Source organism: Pristiophorus japonicus, chromosome 3 (genome assembly GCF_044704955.1).
Source record: "Pristiophorus japonicus isolate sPriJap1 chromosome 3, sPriJap1.hap1, whole genome shotgun sequence".
In the NCBI taxonomy this organism is placed as follows: Eukaryota; Metazoa; Chordata; class Chondrichthyes; family Pristiophoridae; genus Pristiophorus; species Pristiophorus japonicus.
Window position 1 is genome coordinate 158,336,151 of NC_091979.1, and position 19,566 is coordinate 158,355,716.

General features: G+C 44.5%; 1 protein-coding gene across 1 annotated transcript in view; it reads left to right on the forward strand.

Annotated features, from left to right (window-relative positions):
* The window catches only part of kcnh3 (potassium voltage-gated channel, subfamily H (eag-related), member 3), a 939,094-nt gene that overhangs the window by 430,492 nt on the left and 489,036 nt on the right, over positions 1-19,566 (forward strand). Inside the window, exons 5-6 of the mRNA XM_070875952.1 lie at positions 15,617-15,774; positions 19,231-19,438. Coding sequence (XP_070732053.1) covers positions 15,617-15,774; positions 19,231-19,438 — 366 coding nt within the window. The remainder of the gene's footprint in view (positions 1-15,616; positions 15,775-19,230; positions 19,439-19,566) is intronic.

Genomic DNA, 19,566 nt, shown 5'->3' on the forward strand with positions numbered 1-19,566 from the left:
AGAGTATTTGGAAAGCAGTGACAGGATCAGTCTAAGTCAGCATGGATTTATGAAAGGGAAATCCTGCTTGACAAATCTTCTAGAATTTTTTGAGGATGCAACTATAGAGTGGACAAGGGAGAACCAGTGAATGTGGTGTATTTGAACTTTCAAAAGGCTTTGGACAAGGTCCCACACAAGAGATTAGTGTGCAAAATTAAAGCACATGGTATTGGGGGTAATGTACTGACATGGATAGAAAACTGGTTGGCAGATAGAAAGCAAAGAGTAGGAATAAATGGATCCTTTTCAGAATGGCAGGCAGTGACTAGTGAGGTGCCACAGGGCTCAGTGCTGGGACCCCCGCTATTTACAATATACATTAATGATTTTATCGAAGGAATTGAATATAATGACACTAGGCTAGGTGATGGTGTGAGCTGTGAAGAGGATGCTAATAGGCTGCAGGGTGACTTGGACAGGTTAGGTGAGTGAACAAATGCAAGGCAGATGCTGTATAATGTGGATAAATGTGAGTTTATCCACTTTGGTGGCAAAAACAGGAAGGCAGAATATTATCTGAATGGTGACAGATTAGGAAAAGGGGAGGTGCAAAGAGACCTGGGTGTCATGGTACATCAGTCATTGAAAGTAGGTATGCAGGTACAGCAGGTCGTTAAGAAAGCAAATGGCATGTTGGCCTTCATAGCTAGAGGATTTGAATATAGGAGCAGGGAGGTCTTACTGCAGTTGTACAGGACCGAGGTGAGGCCACACCTGGAATATTGTGTTCAGTTTTGGTCTCCTAATCTGAGGAAGGACATTCTTGCTATTGAGGGACTGCAGCAAAGGTTTACCAGACTGATTCCCGGGATGGCAGGACTGACATATGAGGAGAGACTGGATCGACTGGGCTTGTATTCACTGGAGTTCAGAAGAATGAGAGGGGATCTCATAGAAACATATAAAATTCTGACAGGATTGGACAGGTTAGAGACAGGAAGAATGTTCCCGATGTTGGGGAAGTCCAGAACCAGGGGTCACAGTCTAAGGATAAGGGATAAACCATTTAGGACCGAGATGAGGAGAAACTTCTTCACTCAGAGAGTTGTTAACCTGTGGAATTCTCTACCGCAGAGAGTTGTTGAGGCCAGTTCGTTAGATATATTCAAAAGGGAGTTAGATATGGTACTTACGGCTAAAGGGATCAAGGGGTATGGAGAGAAAGCAGGAAAGGGGTACTGAGGTTAAATGATCAGCCATGAACTTACTAATAGTGGTGCAGTCTTGAAGGGCTGAATGGCCTACTCCTGCACCTAATTTCTATGTTTCTGTTTCTATGTATGGCGCGTACATTCTGATTTGTATGATTGATACTTCAACGTGTCCATGTACAGTGTGCAAAATTGCTCTCACATAATGACAGTAAAAAATAACCATGCCTGTGTACTGTGTGTCATATACTCTCTGCCACAGCAAGGAAAATCATCAACTGCACCAAAAAACGCCACACACCTTTGCACCACTTGGCACTATCTCCACTTGAAGCAAGCACCAACACACATGCTGCATGAGATGTTGATACAGGTGAGGGGGCACAGGGTAACCATTGAATGATGGTGTGGAAGGTTTGGCAATAGTGATGTCCAACAAAGTAGAAAGCAAAAATTCAGTTTTTTAAATGCCTATCCTGACTTGTTATGGGGAAACTGAAAGCAGGAAGGAAACATGAATGGGATATAAATCCCTGCTCCTGAATGCAGAACGGGAATATGAATGGATATAAATCCCTGCTCCTGAAAGCAGGAAGGGAATGTGAATGGGATATAAATCCCTGCTCCTGAAAGCAGGAAGGGAATGTGAATGGGATGTAAATCCCTGCTCCTGAAAGCAGGACGGGAATATGAGTTGATGTAAATCCTTACTCCTGAAAGCAATAAAGGAATATGAATGGGATGTAAATCCCTGCCACTGAAAGCAGGAAGGGAATGTGACTGGAAGATGTCCAAAGACCTGCAGCAGCCATTTTCCTCTCCTCCTCCCCCAGACAGGCTCCTGGTGCAAATGGAAATCCCACCTGGAGCCTACCAAAATTGTGGAAATTAGGCTGATGCCATAAAATTGACTGACATCCTGACTTCATCCTGGTTTTTGCCAAGGTGGGAAATCCCAAATGTCGTGACCGCCCCACCCCCCCACACTGCATCGTGAGATAAAGGAATTGATTTTCGTTTGTTGTGTTAAATAATCGCGAGGGAAAAGTGCAGAGAGAAATACTGGGCAGGGAGGACTGCACACCTGTAACAGCCTGGCCAATTTTTCATCCAGTTAAATTGATGAGTGGCAAATTTCATGGGCCCCATCTGATCCTCTCCACTAGATTTCCCTGTATGTGCTACAGCCGGGCGATTATTTTAACATGCCAGCATAAAAACAGAGGAAAACCTGCCTCAAAGTATTTTTCATTTTGAAAGTTCTTGGTCCCACAGACTTCTATAGTATTAAGAAAAGAGCTAAAAGAAAATCAATGTATATTGCTTGTGATCCCCAGGGGACCTCCCACCTCTCCCCAGTGGCTCAGAGAGTAAATGCATCAAGGAGCAACAGAGCCAAACAGACCAGGGAGGCCTCAGCTTCAAGCAGTGGTTTGCACAGAGGTAGCAGGCCTCAGTCAAGGCTAGAGTGGGCGCATTACAATTAGTATAAGTGTTCTTTGGTTGGAAAGGGAGAACTCATTCAGAATTTGTGTTCCTGACCACAATCCAGCGACTCCTGCTGTGAAAGTGCATGTATAGACTCAGCACTGATACCAACCAGCACACACTGTCTGGGCTCAGGCACCGTGCATGATACCCAAGGCCTACAAGCGCTCGGAGAACTGTAACGCAATACAACTCAGCCCCTTTAGAACAAAAGGGGAAAAAATAAAATGTAAAACTCAAGAATGTGATATATTAGCCACAACGTGTACAGCCAACCTTGGGGAAAAAACACATTATAAAAATATGCTTGCAAGGTTTTCTTTTCTTTGTAGATTAATTCAGCAGTTTGGACACTAGAGGTTAGAGTTTATATTGTTTTTTTAATTTAACTGTGTTTATAGAATTACATCAATTGCAGTGTTTCATGGAAAAAAAGTTTTTCTTGGCTCCAAGGTGAAGCTTTCCTTCTGAAGAACTTGGCCACCTGAAAGTCATGTGCTCAGTTCAGCTAGCATGGAAACAATGCTGAGTGATGGTGTTCACAGCATTTCAACCAATGAGGAAGCATATAGGGTGGCATGAGAGAGACAAGTGTCTTCTTGACTCATTTAGTGGCTTGCTCACATCTGAATCATAAATTATGGGGGGAAAATAACAGTCAGTGGCTTTCTTTGTACGAATGCCTCCGACCCGAAAAAAATCTACTAAAGTACCTGGTGGTACCGGAGGAATGTAGAACCCAGGTCGGAGGCCTAGATTCGCTGTGCAGCGCATGGAAAGATGTCTTTCAAGTTCGTACGTACGTACAAGCTGGAGTCACATGGGCCTGGACCACCAATCACTATGCAATATTCTCATTGATAAAAATGGGAGCTGTGTTTGTACGGGCTCCCATTACTATCAATGAGAAAAACCCTAAAACACCAAAATACAGCATAATAAATAAAACACCTCACATACTTAAAATTAATTGAAATTAAATGTAATTAAATGTTTTAGAAAATATATGTATTTTTGGAATTTTTTTAACGTGTTTTAATAGGGTAATAGGGTTAAAATAAACTTACCTTATGGACAGGGTTTTTAATATAAAAATGAGTGTTTAAATGTAATTTTTATATGTTTTAAAACTCTTACGCTGGTAAGAGTTTTGCGCCTGTTTTTACCAGGCGTAAGAGTTTGAAGGACATTCGCTGGGCGTGAGATGGGAAAATAGCCCAATCTCTCCCGCATGGATGTCCTTCTCCCGGGGATGTGGAGGATCTGTCAACAGAAACCTTGAAAGATCGGAAAAGCTGGTTTTCGGTGCATACCCATCACGCCCTGAAAACCAGCTTTTGCGAGGCCTCACCAGGTCCGTGCGCATTTCATACGGACCCGCAAGGCCGGAATTTTTGGTCCATTGAATTCAAGTCCCGATCGAAGATTTGAGTGCATAATCTATGCTTACACTCCAGTTGAGTACAGTACTGAAAGTGTAGCACTGTTGATGGAGAACTCCTTTGCCCAGCTGCTTATTCCAATGGTTCAAGTCGATGTTAAAGATTCAATGATACTATTCAAAGCTGCCCTGGTCAAAATGCCTCCTTCTGCCAACATCATCAAAAGTGGTTAACCACTTTAGGAAGCAGTAGCTATGTTATTGCCTCACAATCCTGCTTTGTTGACCCCATTCATACCCTAAAGTCTATAACTTTCTAGTTCCATGCAGTGAATACAAAGTTTGAACATTCTCTTTACAATAAGTATGTCAATAGGATTGGGGAATAATTAAATGATGCCTCGTTGGTATCAGTTATTTGGGTTGCAACTATTCATTTTATAGGGAATCTTTCCTCTGATACTAAATGGACTCCTAATGTAACTAAAGAGGTTAATGAGATTTTTTATAGTGGAAATTACATGGACTCCATCAAGAAATCCTAGTTAGCAGCCATTAGCTGTTTATTTTTGATTACAGACCCACCGGTGCAAATAACATATCACTGCTGCAGAATTAGGCTGTCTTCAACATTGGGCCATAATTTGCTGTCAAAATAACAGTGAGGCTAATGGTGCTCACCATATTTATGCGGAAATGCTACAGCAACTTCAGATGAGGGAAGATGCGAGGTTAAATAAGGATATCCAAAAGTTTCTGTCTGAGATGCGTCGCTCCTCTGCTAGCGTCGCAAAAACAGATTCTCGCTGCCTGCCTCACCATTTCAAATGCATTGAACGGTATGAAGTTGCTGTACTTACATGGTAGATACAAACTAAATTTGCCACAGAAAGTCTTATCCATTTCAGTTTAAGTACCCTTTTCACAACATGAGTGTTAATTATTGTCAGTCTCCTCTCTGGCACAGAAAGTTCATTATTACAAGTGTGGAGTTGCATTCCATCAGGTATTAATTGTTGTTGGAGATTTTAAAATGTAAAATTTAAATCTAAAAAAGATATACGTTTCCTTTTTCATTTTTATCCTCCCTTTATTTCTCTTTCTGTACCTGATTTAACATTGAATTCAACCATTCTAATTTGCACTTCCTCCTCAGTCCTCGCGCTGTTAATTTCACAGAAACATAGAAACATAGAAACTAGGTGCAGGAGTAGGCCATTCGGCCCTTCTAGCCTGCACCGCCATTCAATGAGTTCATGGCTGAACATGCAACTTCAGTACCCCATTCCTGCTTTCTCACCATACCCCTTGATTCCCCTAGTAGTAAGGACTTCATCTAACTCCTTTTTGAATATATTTAGTGAATTGACCTCAACAACTTTCTGTGGTAGAGAATTCCACAGGTTCACCACTCTCTGGGTGAAGAAATTCCTCCTCATCTCGGTCCTAAATGGCTTCCCCCTTATCCTTAGACTGTGTCCCCTGGTTCTGGACTTCCCCAACATTGGGAACATTCTTCCTGCATCTAACCTGTCTAATATAGAAGAGAAAAAAGAAAAACTACTCACCAATCACCAGCCAATCACAGTCATTCAATCTGATTGGTTAAGGAGACACACATTCCCTGTTCACCCAGGTCCCAGAATCCCAGTTACCCTCACTGCAATGTTCTCAGCTCGTATTTTGAGCAACTTGCCACGTAAAAAATGTAAAAACCTAAATGTGCACGGGCAAGTATAATTAATGGCAGATGCTATTAGCTTCACTCCTACAGCAAATTATGACCCTTTGCGTATGAAATAAAACTGGTCCAGATCTTGCTGGAGTGGGGCATCTTATGGCATATGCCATTAGTTAGACTTTATCCTGCACCTCCAGCTCGATGCCTTGCCTTACCTTGCTGGAAGTGCGAGGTGATAATGGCATGGCAAGGGCAACAGGGCACCTAATGAACGGTGGGAGCAACAAGGCATCTAGTGAATGGTGGGACCAACAGGGCATCTACTGAATGGTGGGAGCAACAGGGCATCTAGTGAATGGTGGGAGCAACAGGGCATCTAGTGAATGGTGGGAGCAACAGGGCATCTAGTGAATGGTGGGAGCAACAGGGCATCTAGTGAATGGTGGGAGCAACAGGGCATCTAGTGAATGGTGGGAGCAACAGGGCATCTAGTGAATGGTGGGAGCAACAGGGCATCTAGTGAATGGTGGGAGCAACAGGGCATCTAGTGAATGGTGGGACCAACAGGGCATCTACTGAATGGTGGGAGCAACAGGGCATCTAGTGAATGGTGGGAGCAACGGGGCATCTAGTGAATGGTGGGAGCAACAGGGCATCTAGTGAATGGTGGGACTAATACGGCATCTCGTGAATGGTGGGACCAACAGGGCATCTAGTGAATGGTGGGAGCAACAGGGCATCTAGTGAATGGTGGGAGCAACAGGGCATCTAGTGAATGGTGGGAGCAACAGGGCATCTAGTGAATGGTGGGAGCAATGGGGCATCTAGTGAATGGTGGGAGCAACAGGGCATCTAGTGAATGGTGGGACTAATACGGCATCTCGTGAATGGTGGGACCAACAGGGCATCTAGTGAATGGTGGGAGCAACAGGGCATCTAGTGAATGGTGGGAGCAACGGGGCATCTAGTGAATGGTGGGAGCAACGGGGCATCTAGTGAATGGTGGAAGCAACAGGGCATCTAGTGAATGGTGGGAGCAACAGGGCATCTAGTGAATGGTGGGAGCAACAGGGCATCTAGTGAATGGTGGGAGCAACAGGGCATCTAGTGAATGGTGGGAGCAGCAGGGCATCGAGTGAATGGTGGGAGCAACAGGGCATCGAGTGAATGGTGGGACTAATACGGCATCTCGTGAATGGTGGGACCAACAGGGCATCTAGTGAATGGTGGGAGCAACAGGACATCTAGTGAATGGTGGGAGCAACAGGGCATCTAGTGAATGGTGGGAGCAACAGGGCATCTAGTGAATGGTGGGAGCAACAGGGCATCTAGTGAATGGTGGGAGCAACGGGGCATCTAGTGAATGGTGGGAGCAACGGGGCATCGAGTGAATGGTGGGAGCAACAGGGCATCTAGTGAATGGTGGGAGCAACGGGGCATCGAGTGAATGGTGGGAGCAACGGGGCATCTACTGAATGGTGGGAGCAACGGGGCATCTAGTGAATGGTGGGAGCAACAGGGCATCTAGTGAATGGTGGGAGCAATGGGGCATCTAGTGAATGGTGGGAGCAACAGGGCATCTAGTGAATGGTGGGACTAATACGGCATCTCGTGAATGGTGGGACCAACAGGGCATCTAGTGAATGGTGGGAGCAACAGGGCATCTAGTGAATGGTGGGAGCAACGGGGCATCTAGTGAATGGTGGGAGCAACGGGGCATCTAGTGAATGGTGGAAGCAACAGGGCATCTAGTGAATGGTGGGAGCAACAGGGCATCTAGTGAATGGTGGGAGCAACAGGGCATCTAGTGAATGGTGGGAGCAACAGGGCATCTAGTGAATGGTGGGAGCAGCAGGGCATCGAGTGAATGGTGGGAGCAACAGGGCATCGAGTGAATGGTGGGACTAATACGGCATCTCGTGAATGGTGGGACCAACAGGGCATCTAGTGAATGGTGGGAGCAACAGGACATCTAGTGAATGGTGGGAGCAACAGGGCATCTAGTGAATGGTGGGAGCAACAGGGCATCTAGTGAATGGTGGGAGCAACAGGGCATCTAGTGAATGGTGGGAGCAACGGGGCATCTAGTGAATGGTGGGAGCAACGGGGCATCGAGTGAATGGTGGGAGCAACAGGGCATCTAGTGAATGGTGGGAGCAACGGGGCATCGAGTGAATGGTGGGAGCAACGGGGCATCTACTGAATGGTGGGAGCAACGGGGCATCTAGTGAATGGTGGGAGCAACGGGGCATCTAGTGAATGGTGGGAGCAACAGGGCATCTAGTGAATGGTGCAAGCAACGGGGCATCTAGTGAATGGTGGGACCAACAGGGCATCTAGTGAATGGTGGGAGCAACAGGGCATCTAGTGAATGGTGGGAGCAACGGGGCATCTAGTGAATGGTGGAAGCAACGGGGCATCTAGTGAATGGTGGAAGCAACGGGGCATCTAGTGAATGGTGGGACCAATGGGGCATCTATTGAGTGGTGGGAGCAACAGGGCATCTAGTGAATGGTGGGAGCAACAGGGCATCTAGTGAATGGTGGGAGCAACGGGGCATCTAGTGAATGGTGGAAGCAACAGGGCATCTAGTGAATGGTGGAAGCAACGGGGCATCTAGTGAATGGTGGGAGCAACAGGGCATCTAGTGAATGGTGGGAGCAACAGGGCATCGAGTGAATGGTGGAAGCAACGGGGCATCTTGTGAATGGTGGGACCAACAGGGCATCTAGTGAATGGTGGGAGCAACGGGGCATCTAGTGAATGGTGGGAGCAACGGGGCATCTAGTGAATGGTGGGAGCAACAGGGCATTGAGTGAATGGTGGGAGCAACGGGGCATCTAGTGAATGGTGGGAGCAACAGGGCATCGAGTGAATGGTGGGAGCAACAGGACATCGAGTGAATGGTGGGACTAATACGGCATCTCGTGAATGGTGGGACCAACAGGGCATCTAGTGAATGGTGGGAGCAACAGGGCATCGAGTGAATGGTGGGAGCAACAGGGCATCTAGTGAATGGTGGGAGCAACGGGGCATCTAGTGAATGGTGGGAGCAACGGGGCATCTAGTGAATGGTGGGAGCAACAGGGCATCTAGTGAATGGTGGGAGCAACGGGGCATCTAGTGAATGGTGGGAGCAACAGGGCATCTAGTGAATGGTGGGAGCAACAGGGCATCTAGTGAATGGTGGGAGCAACGGGGCATCTAGTGAATGGTGGGAGCAACAGGGCATCGAGTGAATGGTGGGAGCAATGGGGCATCGAGTGAATGGTGGAAGCAACAGGGCATCTAGTGAATGGTGGGAGCAACGGGCCATCGAGTGAATGGTGGGACCAACAGGGCATCTAGTGAATGGTGGGACCAACAGGGCATCTAGTGAATGGTGTGAGCAACGGGGCATCTAGTGAATGGTGGGAGCAATGGGGCATCTAGTGAATGGTGGGAGCAACGGGGCATCGAGTGAATGGTGGGAGCAACGGGGCATCTAGTGAATGGTGGGAGCAACGGGGCATCTAGTGAATGGTGGGAGCAACGGGGCATCTAGTGAATGGTGGGAGCAACGGGGCATCTAGTGAATGGTGGAAGCAACGGGGCATCTAGTGAATGGTAGGAGCAACGGGGCATCTAGTGAATGGTGGGAGCAACGGGGCATCTAGTGAATGGTGGGAGCAACGGGGCATCTAGTGAATGGTGGGAGCAACGGGGCATCTAGTGAATGGTGGAAGCAACAGGGCATCGAGTGAATGGTGGGACCAACAGGGCATCTAGTGAATGGTGGGACCAACAGGGCATCTCATGAATGATGGGAGCAACAGGGCATCTCATGAATGGTGGGAGCAACGGGGCATCTAGTGAATGGTGGGAGCAACAGGGCATCTAGTGAATGGTGGGAGCAACAGGGCATCTAGTGAATGGTGGGAGCAACGGGGCATCTAGTGAATGGTGGGAGCAACAGGGCATCGAGTGAATGGTGGGAGCAACGGGGCATCGAGTGAATGGTGGAAGCAACAGGGCATCTAGTGAATGGTGGGAGCAACGGGGCATCGAGTGAATGGTGGGACCAACAGGGCATCTAGTGAATGGTGGGACCAACAGGGCATCTAGTGAATGGTGGGAGCAACGGGGCATCTAGTGAATGGTGGGAGCAACGGGGCATCTAGTGAATGGTGGGAGCAACGGGGCATCGAGTGAATGGTGGGAGCAACGGGGCATCTAGTGAATGGTGGGACCAACAGGGCATCTAGTGAATGGTGGGAGCAACAGGGCATCTCATGAATGGTGGGAGCAACGGGGCATCTAGTGAATAGTGGGATCAACAGGGCATCTAGTGAATGGTGGGAGCAATGGGGCACCTCCCTAACCAGTAAGATTTAAGGATTGAGAATGAGTCCTGCTGCAACTGTATAAGGTATTGGTGAGGCCGCACCTAGAATACTGCGTGCAGTTTTGGTCACCTTAGTTAAGGAAGGATATACTAGTTTTGGAGGAGGTACAGAGACAATTCACTAGGCTGATTCCGGAGATGAGAGGGTTACCTTATGATGATAGATTGAGTAGACTGGGTCTTTACTCGTTGGAGTTCAGAAGGATGAGGGGTGATCTTATAGAAACATTTAAAATAATGAAAGGGATAGACAAGATAGAGGCAGAGAGGTTGTTTCCACTGGTCGGGGAGACTAGAACTAGGGGGCACAGCCTCAAAATACGGGGGAGCCAATTTAAAACCGAGTTGAGAAGGAATTTCTTCTCCCAGAGGGTTGTGAATCTGTGGAATTCTCTGCCCAAGGAAGCAGTTGAGGCTAGCTCATTGAATGTATTCAAGTCACAGATAGATAGATTTTTAACCAATAAGGGAATTAAGGGTTATGGGGAGCGGGCGGGTAAGTGGAGCTGAGTCCACGGCTCGATCAGCCATGATCTTGCTGAATGGCGGAGCAGGCTCGAGGGGCTATATGGCCTACTCCTGTTCCTAATTCTTATGTTCTTATGTTCTTATGTAGAGGAACGGCAGAGAAGAAAATAAAGTGACTAAAATGGGTGAATTAGAAACAAATCAGGTGCAGAAAGAGAAATAAAGAGAGGGAGAAAAGATTGGATAAAGATAAAATGGAAAAAAGAGACAGAAAGAAAAAGTAGATTTTAAAAAGAAATTGTCCTTTCATCAGAACTGGATGAAGTTAGAGTATTAACACCTTATAAGCAAGCACTGAGCCGGGTTGGGGTGCAGGGGACGGGGAGGTGGGGGGGGTGGCAGGCGGTGAGGATGTTCCAGTTCTGTTGACAGATCATCGACCTGAAATGTTAACTTGATTTCTCTCTCCACAGATGCTGCCTGACCTGCTGAGTGTTTCCAGCATTTTCTGTTTTTATTTCAGATTTCCAGCATCTGCAGTATTTTGCTTTTTGTTTTAATGGGTGATGGGAGTCGATTAATATAATCAGTGCAAATTCTGTATGTGTATTGTTACAAAAATAAAGAACTCCAATTCATTAAATGCAATTTAAGAGCATAATCTCTCCGTATCCTGTCCTCCTGTTCAGGACAGAAGTTCATTCCCTTCCGCTGCTTGACCGCTTCTTGGTGCCTGTGTTCTGATTATTAAGAGCCTCTCTCACTGCCCTTACTGAGATTAAAAAAGGTTTCCAACACCAAAGTACAGTGTCCTTCTGAATAACCAGATGTGGTTACCGAATTCTCCATTGTTTGGATCTGAGAGAACTTCCTATCTTACATGGTAATTACCTTCCATCTGTCTTCGGATCTACACCTCAACATGTGGCCGTCTTGGGAATCTAACCCCTTTTAGGCAAGCTTTTGCTAAAATAAAATCTTAACATAGCTCATGTCAAAGTCATTTCTGTGAAAAGAAATGGCCAAAGAATCCTGAACCACAACTTTACTATTAAACAATCCTTTGTAGATGCCCACCCCCCCCACCAAGTATTCAACATCTGTCGTCACTTCTGGCGGAGAAGCCGAGCAGGGACATTGGAGGTTGGGCAACTTTTGGAATTGCTCCTACCATATCTCCTGCTCCTGTCTGCCCAAAACAAACCTCAAAACAGGTCGAAAAATGCAGATAGTTTGGGCCTGCATCTTTTTGCCTCAGTGTACATTGTTAGTTCAACCAACCCGTGAGTGTTCCCCTGTAAAAACACCCACATTGGCCTGTAATTAGTGGTCAGCGGCAAAGCAAAGGCATTCGCCGCTGATCCCAAAGTAATCTTCCCACAAAGATCTCGCAATCTCTGTGACTTTTCTGACTTGCAGTTAAAATAATTGGAAGTTAATGGGGAATCCCTAACACGAGCTGCTGTGACGTCAACAAGCTGTCCAGGCAGCCAATCAAAATGCAGAATTCTTACAGACCGAGAACCAGGAAGTGAGTCAGCTCCTTTGATTCTAAATTTTAAAAAATGTTACAGAGAACAAAACAAAGATTGGGGCTTTCACCTGGGGAAGGTAAACCTGAAATAAAGATGAGGAAAGTTTATTAAAAATTAATTTTTTTATTAAATGGATAAATTTGACACTCCACAAAATTAAAGTTAGTTTTTTTAAGGGCAGTAACATTTGTTGAGCAGTCAAAATGCTGTTAAACCCACAGTAACACTTAATTCAAAAGCTTCTAACTTTTAATGGCATATTTAACAGTGTAATTACCTGGAAGAGTCAAAGTTTTTGTCAGTTTCACTGCTGTCACAGATTATACTGATTGCCGGCTGTGGCAAGTTGGGGGGGGGGGGGGCGGTTGGTGGGTACAACGGAACCAGTGCCGGAGTAGTGATTGACTGACCGCAACTTCAGAGTTTCCACGTTAAAATGCGCAAGCGCTACATATTGAAGTTGCGGTCAGTTTCAAAGAGATAATAATAGCGAACGCTGTTAGTTCCCGTTATTACCCATCGCAAATTCAGGGCCATTTTCTGTAGACAAATAAAATACTAATTTCTCTGAATTATCACTTCAAGAAGCTGTGTCACCACAGCAACAGGCGGGTGTGGAGTCAGCAATGTGGTCATGTCTTTGCATTGCTTATCAAACTGGTAGCACAAATTAATTTTACCCTGGTTATTGTAATAAAAATTAAGAAAAATATGAAACTCTCATTGTAAAAATGTACATGTTCTGACTCGGGACAAAGTCAGACTCAGCTGTGGTGTCTCCTGATATTGCATAGCCTAGTGATACACTGTTTAGACACTCACATGAAGTATGACTACTTGGCTGAGGTAGCAGGGACAATGGGTGCTCCTAGAACTGCAAACCAGCACAAGTCAATGCCTTCCGAAGGGAATAGATTAAAAATTGGTGCCAAAGAAATTTATAATCCCTTCTCAGGTCTTAAAGCAGTGTTTTAGCAGGATTCAACAATTTAAAAAAAATATACAGGCAGTTCCAGCCTCAAGTGTCAAACAACTTAACTCAAATCATCAATCCTTTTGTATATTTGGATTATTTTCGTTTTTCTTTCAAGCTGCTCTCATCAGAAGACATCGCAGAGAATTTGACAACTATTTCACATTGAGCTACAAGCATTATATGAGAGATTGCTTCTCACTTGGCTTTAGTTCAGACATTGTTCAGAGAGGATTAAACTTTCTGCTCTATCAGTCAATGATAGTTTATCCCAAAAGGCCAGCTCTTATCCTTTATCTAAACATTCTAGGCAGGGGCAACAGTAAATGTGATGCTAAGTTTCAGTAAGATGACAGGTTAAGTAGTGCCGCTTCTTGATAATCTATCACGCAATGAACCATGCTCTCATCGGCCCTTTCATATTCTCGGCTAATTTCTCTTGATATAATCCTGAGGAAAGATAATTACAAACATTGGAATTTCTGCTTAATTGAACATTTGATAAGTGAATATTTGAAAATGAGCAGACATTTAAAAACTAAAATGTTCCTTCATTAGTTTTACTGTCGTTAACTGAAAAAAAACTCACCTTTGACCTCTCTGTCCTTGCAAACTACCACCTCATCTCCAAGCTTCCTTTCCTCTTCAAAGTCCTTGAACATGTTGTTGCCTCCCAAATCCAGGCCCATCTTTCCCTCAACTCCGTGTTTGAATACCTCCAATCGGCTTTCCCCATCTGCCACAGTACCGAAACGGCCCTTATCAAAGTCACAAATGACGTCCTATGTGACTGTGATGATGGTAAACTATCCTTACTCATCCTTCTCGACCTGTCTGCAACCTTTAACATGGTTGACCACTCCATCCTCCTACATCTCTTCTCCTCCATCATCCAGCTGGGTAGGATTGTTCTCCCCTGGTTCCATTCCTATCTTTCCAGTTCTAGCCAGAGAATCACCTACAATGGCTTCTCTTCCTGCTTCCGCACTGTTATCTCTGGTGTCCCCAAGGATCAAACCTTGGCCCCCTCCTATTTCTCATCTACATGTTGTCCCTGAGCGACATCATCTGAAAACACAACGCCAGATTTCACACAACACCCAGCTCTACTTCACCACCCCTCCACTGCCTCTGATTTGTCACATATTGCTTGTCTAACAACCATTAGTGGATGAGCAGAAATTTCTTCCAACTAAATATTGGCAAGACCAAAGCCATTGTCTAAGGTCCCCGCCATAAACTCCATTCCCTAGCCACCGACTTCATCCCTCTTCCTGGCCACTATCTAAACCTGAACCTTGGTGTCCTATTTGACCCTGAGACAAGTTTCAGACCCCATATCCACTCCACCACCAAGACCGCCTACTTCCATCTCCTTAACATTGCCCATCTCCACTCCTGCATTTGCTCATCTACTGCTGAAGCCCTCATCCATGCCTCTAGACTTGACTAATCCAATGTTCTCCAGGCCGGCCTCCCATCATCCACACTCCATAAAGGAGCTCATCCAAAACTCGGCTGCCCGTATCCTAACTTGCACCAAGTCCCGCTCACCCATCACCCTGTGCTCGCTGATCTACATTGGCTCACAGTCCAGCAACACCTCGATTTTAAAATCCTCATCCTTGTTTTCAAATCCTGCTATGGCCTCGCCCCTCCCTAGCTCTGTAACCTCCTCCAGCCCGACAACACTCCAAGATCTCTGCACTCCTCCAATTCTGACCTCTTGCGCATCCCTGATTTGAATTGCTCCACCATTGCCAGCTGTGCCTTCAACTGCCTAGGCCCTAAGCTCTGGAATTCCCTACCTAAACCTCTTTGCATTCCTACCTCTCTACCCTCCTTTAAGATGCTCCTTAAAACCTACCTATTTTACCCTGCTGAAGACAAAGCATTGCCAGGACAAAACATAAATGGCTGCCTTTGACAGTGCTGGCTGCTACTGTTCACTGCTTTTCCTAACTCCAAAGAGGGCTGAGCACTCAGTGGATCAAATGGGTAGCTTCTGATGACTCTATAGGGTAGATTATCTGAGCCCTTGCTAAGGTGCTTTACTTCCGCAAATGCTTATTGAAAAAGCATAGGCAGGGCCTTGGGATTTTCTGATGCACACTGAGACATTCAAGGTGCTTCAATATGGGCAAGCACTCAGAACATTTATCTTTATGTGTGCTGCTGTTTGACTCTATAAAAAGACGATGCAACCAGAACTCCACATTGGAGCATTTTTGGGGATATGTACTCTCAACCAGGCACACAAACTAAATGATTTCTCATACAACTGATTTTAGAGAAAAGCATATTTGATCCAAGCATTGACTTCTAATATACTAAAGGATTTCCCATTAATTCTAATGTGTACAATTCCTAGTCCAAGCACATTGAGCCTGGTCCCCACACACAAAGTGCTCTTTAAAATGATTTGTGTTCTATCCTTTTCCCCATAATGAGTGCCATTTCCTTTGAGTGAGTATTTTGAAATTAATGCTTTCACTATTATTTCTATTTTCTAGACATCATGTTGAATTTTCGGACAACATATGTCAGCAAGTCTGGGCAAGTTGTCTACGATCCTCGCTCAATCTGTGTGCACTATGCAACTACCTGGTTCTTTGTGGATCTTATAGCTGCACTTCCCTTTGACCTCCTCTACGCATTCAACATCAATGTGGTGAGTCTGTTTGCTTCGGAAACAGTGAAATGCAGAAAGCTACAGGTTACAGTGTGAACACATTAACTACTAACTCTGCCCAATGCTCCTATAGCTTTTCTCCAGTTGTTTTCGGTTGTGAGGCCAATTTTTTCAGTCCTGATTAACCAGCCTCTGCACTCAGCTTGAATTTTAAATACGGGTGTTTCTAATTCTAGCACTTAAAGAAGTGGGATGTTTCCGTTAATGCATTTTTAAATGATTTATTTTCACCATTTTCTTTCCCTTTCACATGAGCACTGACACCCACAAGGGTAACATTCCACACCAGCAGATAGCACACTGGTAACTCAACTAATTACATAACAAACATATGAAAATGCCAGGCAGGAAAAGACCAGCTGGTCCACCAAGCCTACACCACACTCAAGATGCGTGGAGTATTATGACTAGACACTTCCTCCTGCTCCCTCTCCCACCCACCGCACCTATGTAACTCCATTAAGGGCCATTAAGGTGGAGGAAATCAAAATTGTGCGAACTCCTCTCTATCCCCCTCAGGCAACTGAAATCAGTCCAGGACATCAATTATCCATTCGTCTTGAGTAACCTCAGCCAGTAATATTATTATGTAAAACAGTATCGCTACAGAAAATGAAATTATCCACCAAGACATATGAAGCACCCCTGCTTTTTTTTTGAAGTAACTGATATTCCGACCAGAGAGCTGACAAGTGTAGAGTGTTCAGATGCTGAGGTTGGGTTGGGAGTTGTGGTAGTGCAAGTTGAAGCTGAGTTGACTGTGGGATCATCTGTTTGGGGGCCCGTGGACTACTCCCATCAGTGATTTCTTACCCTTATTATTTCTTATCTCCACCCGCCCCTAAACAGTAGCTACACTGTAGGACAGAGTATAAATCAAGAAATAATAGAGGCTTGTAAGAAAGGTATGCCAATAATCATAGGCGATTTTAATCTTTATATTGTTTGGACAAATCAAATTGGCAAAGGTAGTCTCGAGGAAGAGTTCATAGAGTGTATGCGGGATGGTTTCTTGGAACAATATGTTGTGGAACCAACCAGGGAGCAGACAATTTTAGATCTGATAATATGAGAAATGCAGGTATCATTTTGTCTCAGGTGGAAGTAAGTTTTATGTTTGATAAGATGAGGGACTTTGGAACTCAGTCATCGCCAGCCCAGGGCCGTGAGGCATTCATTGTAGCATCCACTTCACTGCTGCCCAGTGTTAAAATCAGCGAAATCAACACAGGTCAGAATCAAACTTGGGACCTTCCTGCTTTGTCTGCCTCAGTAACATACTATATGATGTATAGCTTACTGAACCATTAGGAAGCTTGTGGTGAGTTTATATGGTGATGCACAAAGGACTATGGATTCCAATGAGGAGAAACTGGGAAGAGGTTTCATTGTGATGATTTTTTCTATAATCTAGCAGCAGAACAGCTACCAATTAATGGTATAAATAAATGAACAAGGTTTGCTGGAGATTTTAATTTACACCAGTAGTGCTTTGCTTACGTCCGATCAACTCCTTGATCAAAACTACCCTTGAGTTAAACTTCACAAACCTAAATTGGATTTCAGGATTGGATAGTTCAAAATATTTATGGTACTAAAAAATGTCTGAATTTCTGGATGTAAGTGCAATGTTTAATATAATCTGTTTCTCTCCTCCCCCTTTACCTACCCTTTCACTTGCTTAAAAACCTGTTACATCTCTAACTTTTTCCAGTTCTGATGAAGGGTCATCGACCTGAAACGCTAACTCTGTTTCTCTCTCCACAGATGCTGCCTGACCTGCTGAGTATTTTCAGCATTTTCTGTCTTTAAGTCTAGTTTAATGCTGCTTTTCAATACCAAATATTCGTGAAGTTACTTTATAGACTTATAAGAACCTGCTGATTTTACTTGAGAGAATACAATATGCTTCTGAGGGAGCATTTATTTGCATAACACTGGAATCAAGTCCACAATCGAGTTAGGCTGCTGGTGCCTTGAATTCACCTGTTCACCTGGTGGGTTTCAAAGCACCGAACAACTCTGCAAATGAGATGGAGAGAAACCACCTCCTAAGATGGGTCTCCTGCTGTCGCAGGCATCAGTAGCACATGACTGAATTTACAATAGTGCTACCAGAACAGAACTTGCCTTTGTCTGCATGTCTGTAACGTGATTTTGCTTGATTCTACTGCTTTAATCTATAATAGTCAACTTCCACTGGCCAATAATTTGGTATCACAAGCATATTGTCATTAATTGGTTAGTTTGATGGGCTTCAAATCAGGCTAATTATTTTGCAAATTTGACTAATTATATAATTTGTGTAAGGGGATGAATCCAGCTCCATCTCTTTTATTGAACTGCTCAAATATTGGACAGATTTAATGCTCCAGGCCAGTCAAAGGGATAGTGACCAGTTTGATCTCTTTGACTTACAGACTTATTATTGCATGAAGTAAATAGTTCAAAGCCATAGAGACCCAGTGACAGAGTTATGACACTATTTACTGAAGACAATGAGATGAAAACAAAAAAGTTACACATTGTAATTAAGTCAAAAGAGATAGTGATAGAAAAAAGTCTACTGATTTAAAAGGGCAACTGTTTTTTAAAGCAAGGTTTTACGAAGTCACAGCAGATACAGATAGTAATGGAACAGCATATTCCCAGTGTTTCCTTACAATAAAAAAGTGCATTTATTCTGGAATTCTCCTGTTCTTTTTTGAATAGTGACATGGTTCTGAACAGGCAGAGAGGGAGGGCCTCAGTTTAGTATCGGATTTGAAAACTGCACTTCCGACAGTGCAACACTCTGTCAGTACTACACTGAAGTATGGGTCCAGATTTGTGCTCAAATGCAGTTCTAAAACAATACTGCTCCATGCTAAAATAATAAATTTTGGTTGATAAATTGAGCTAGTTTCTGTTATGTATAGGTGATGGTTTTCTATAAAGTTTTACAGCAGTTATAGAGCATTGGTTTTCAAACTGGGATCTTTGGACTTTGAGTATGCAAGGGATCCGAGGGGGTCCTATGAGGTAATCACATTTCTGTCATTCTGCTATCAATTATTGTATCTCTTGATTTTCTGTCACATTATTTCTGTTGTTGGCTACTTACTTTAAAAAAAATAGCGACAGCCGTGTTCTCTTTGGAGAGCTGACACTGAATTTTGGAAGTGAGGATAGGAAGTGAGGATGTGCAGGGGTCTTCACACAAGTCACTTGAAACCCGCTGCTGTGATCATGTGCTGGTTCCAGGACCCTCCCCTGAGTGCATTGACACTGGAAAATAATTGCTTGCAATCTCATTACTGTAGGTTTATTGGCAAGTAATCTGTGGTTGATTAGAAGCAATTATATAGGACTAACCATTCACTCTCACCAGGAACATAAACTTCCAATGGGGCAAAATGGCTTTTTGGTGAATCTATCTGTGTTTTATTTCCACAGTATTTTGGAGTTCATCTGCTGAAAACCGTGCGCTTACTGCGTCTGCTACGTCTGCTTCAGAAACTGGACCGTTACTCTCAGTACAGTGCTGTGGTCCTCACACTCCTCATGTCCATGTTTGCCCTGATAGCACACTGGATGGCCTGTATCTGGTACTTCATTGGACAGAAGGAAATTGAAGTCAATGACCTTTCAACCTGGGAAATTGGTAAGTAATGACACTTGTACAGGTCAGCTCAGATTGCAACTGGCCAGAGACTTATCTAAGTGCAATAACTTCTCTGGATCTGCAGTGGAGAAAGCATTGGTTGCTCATCTATAAAATATCCTCTTGAG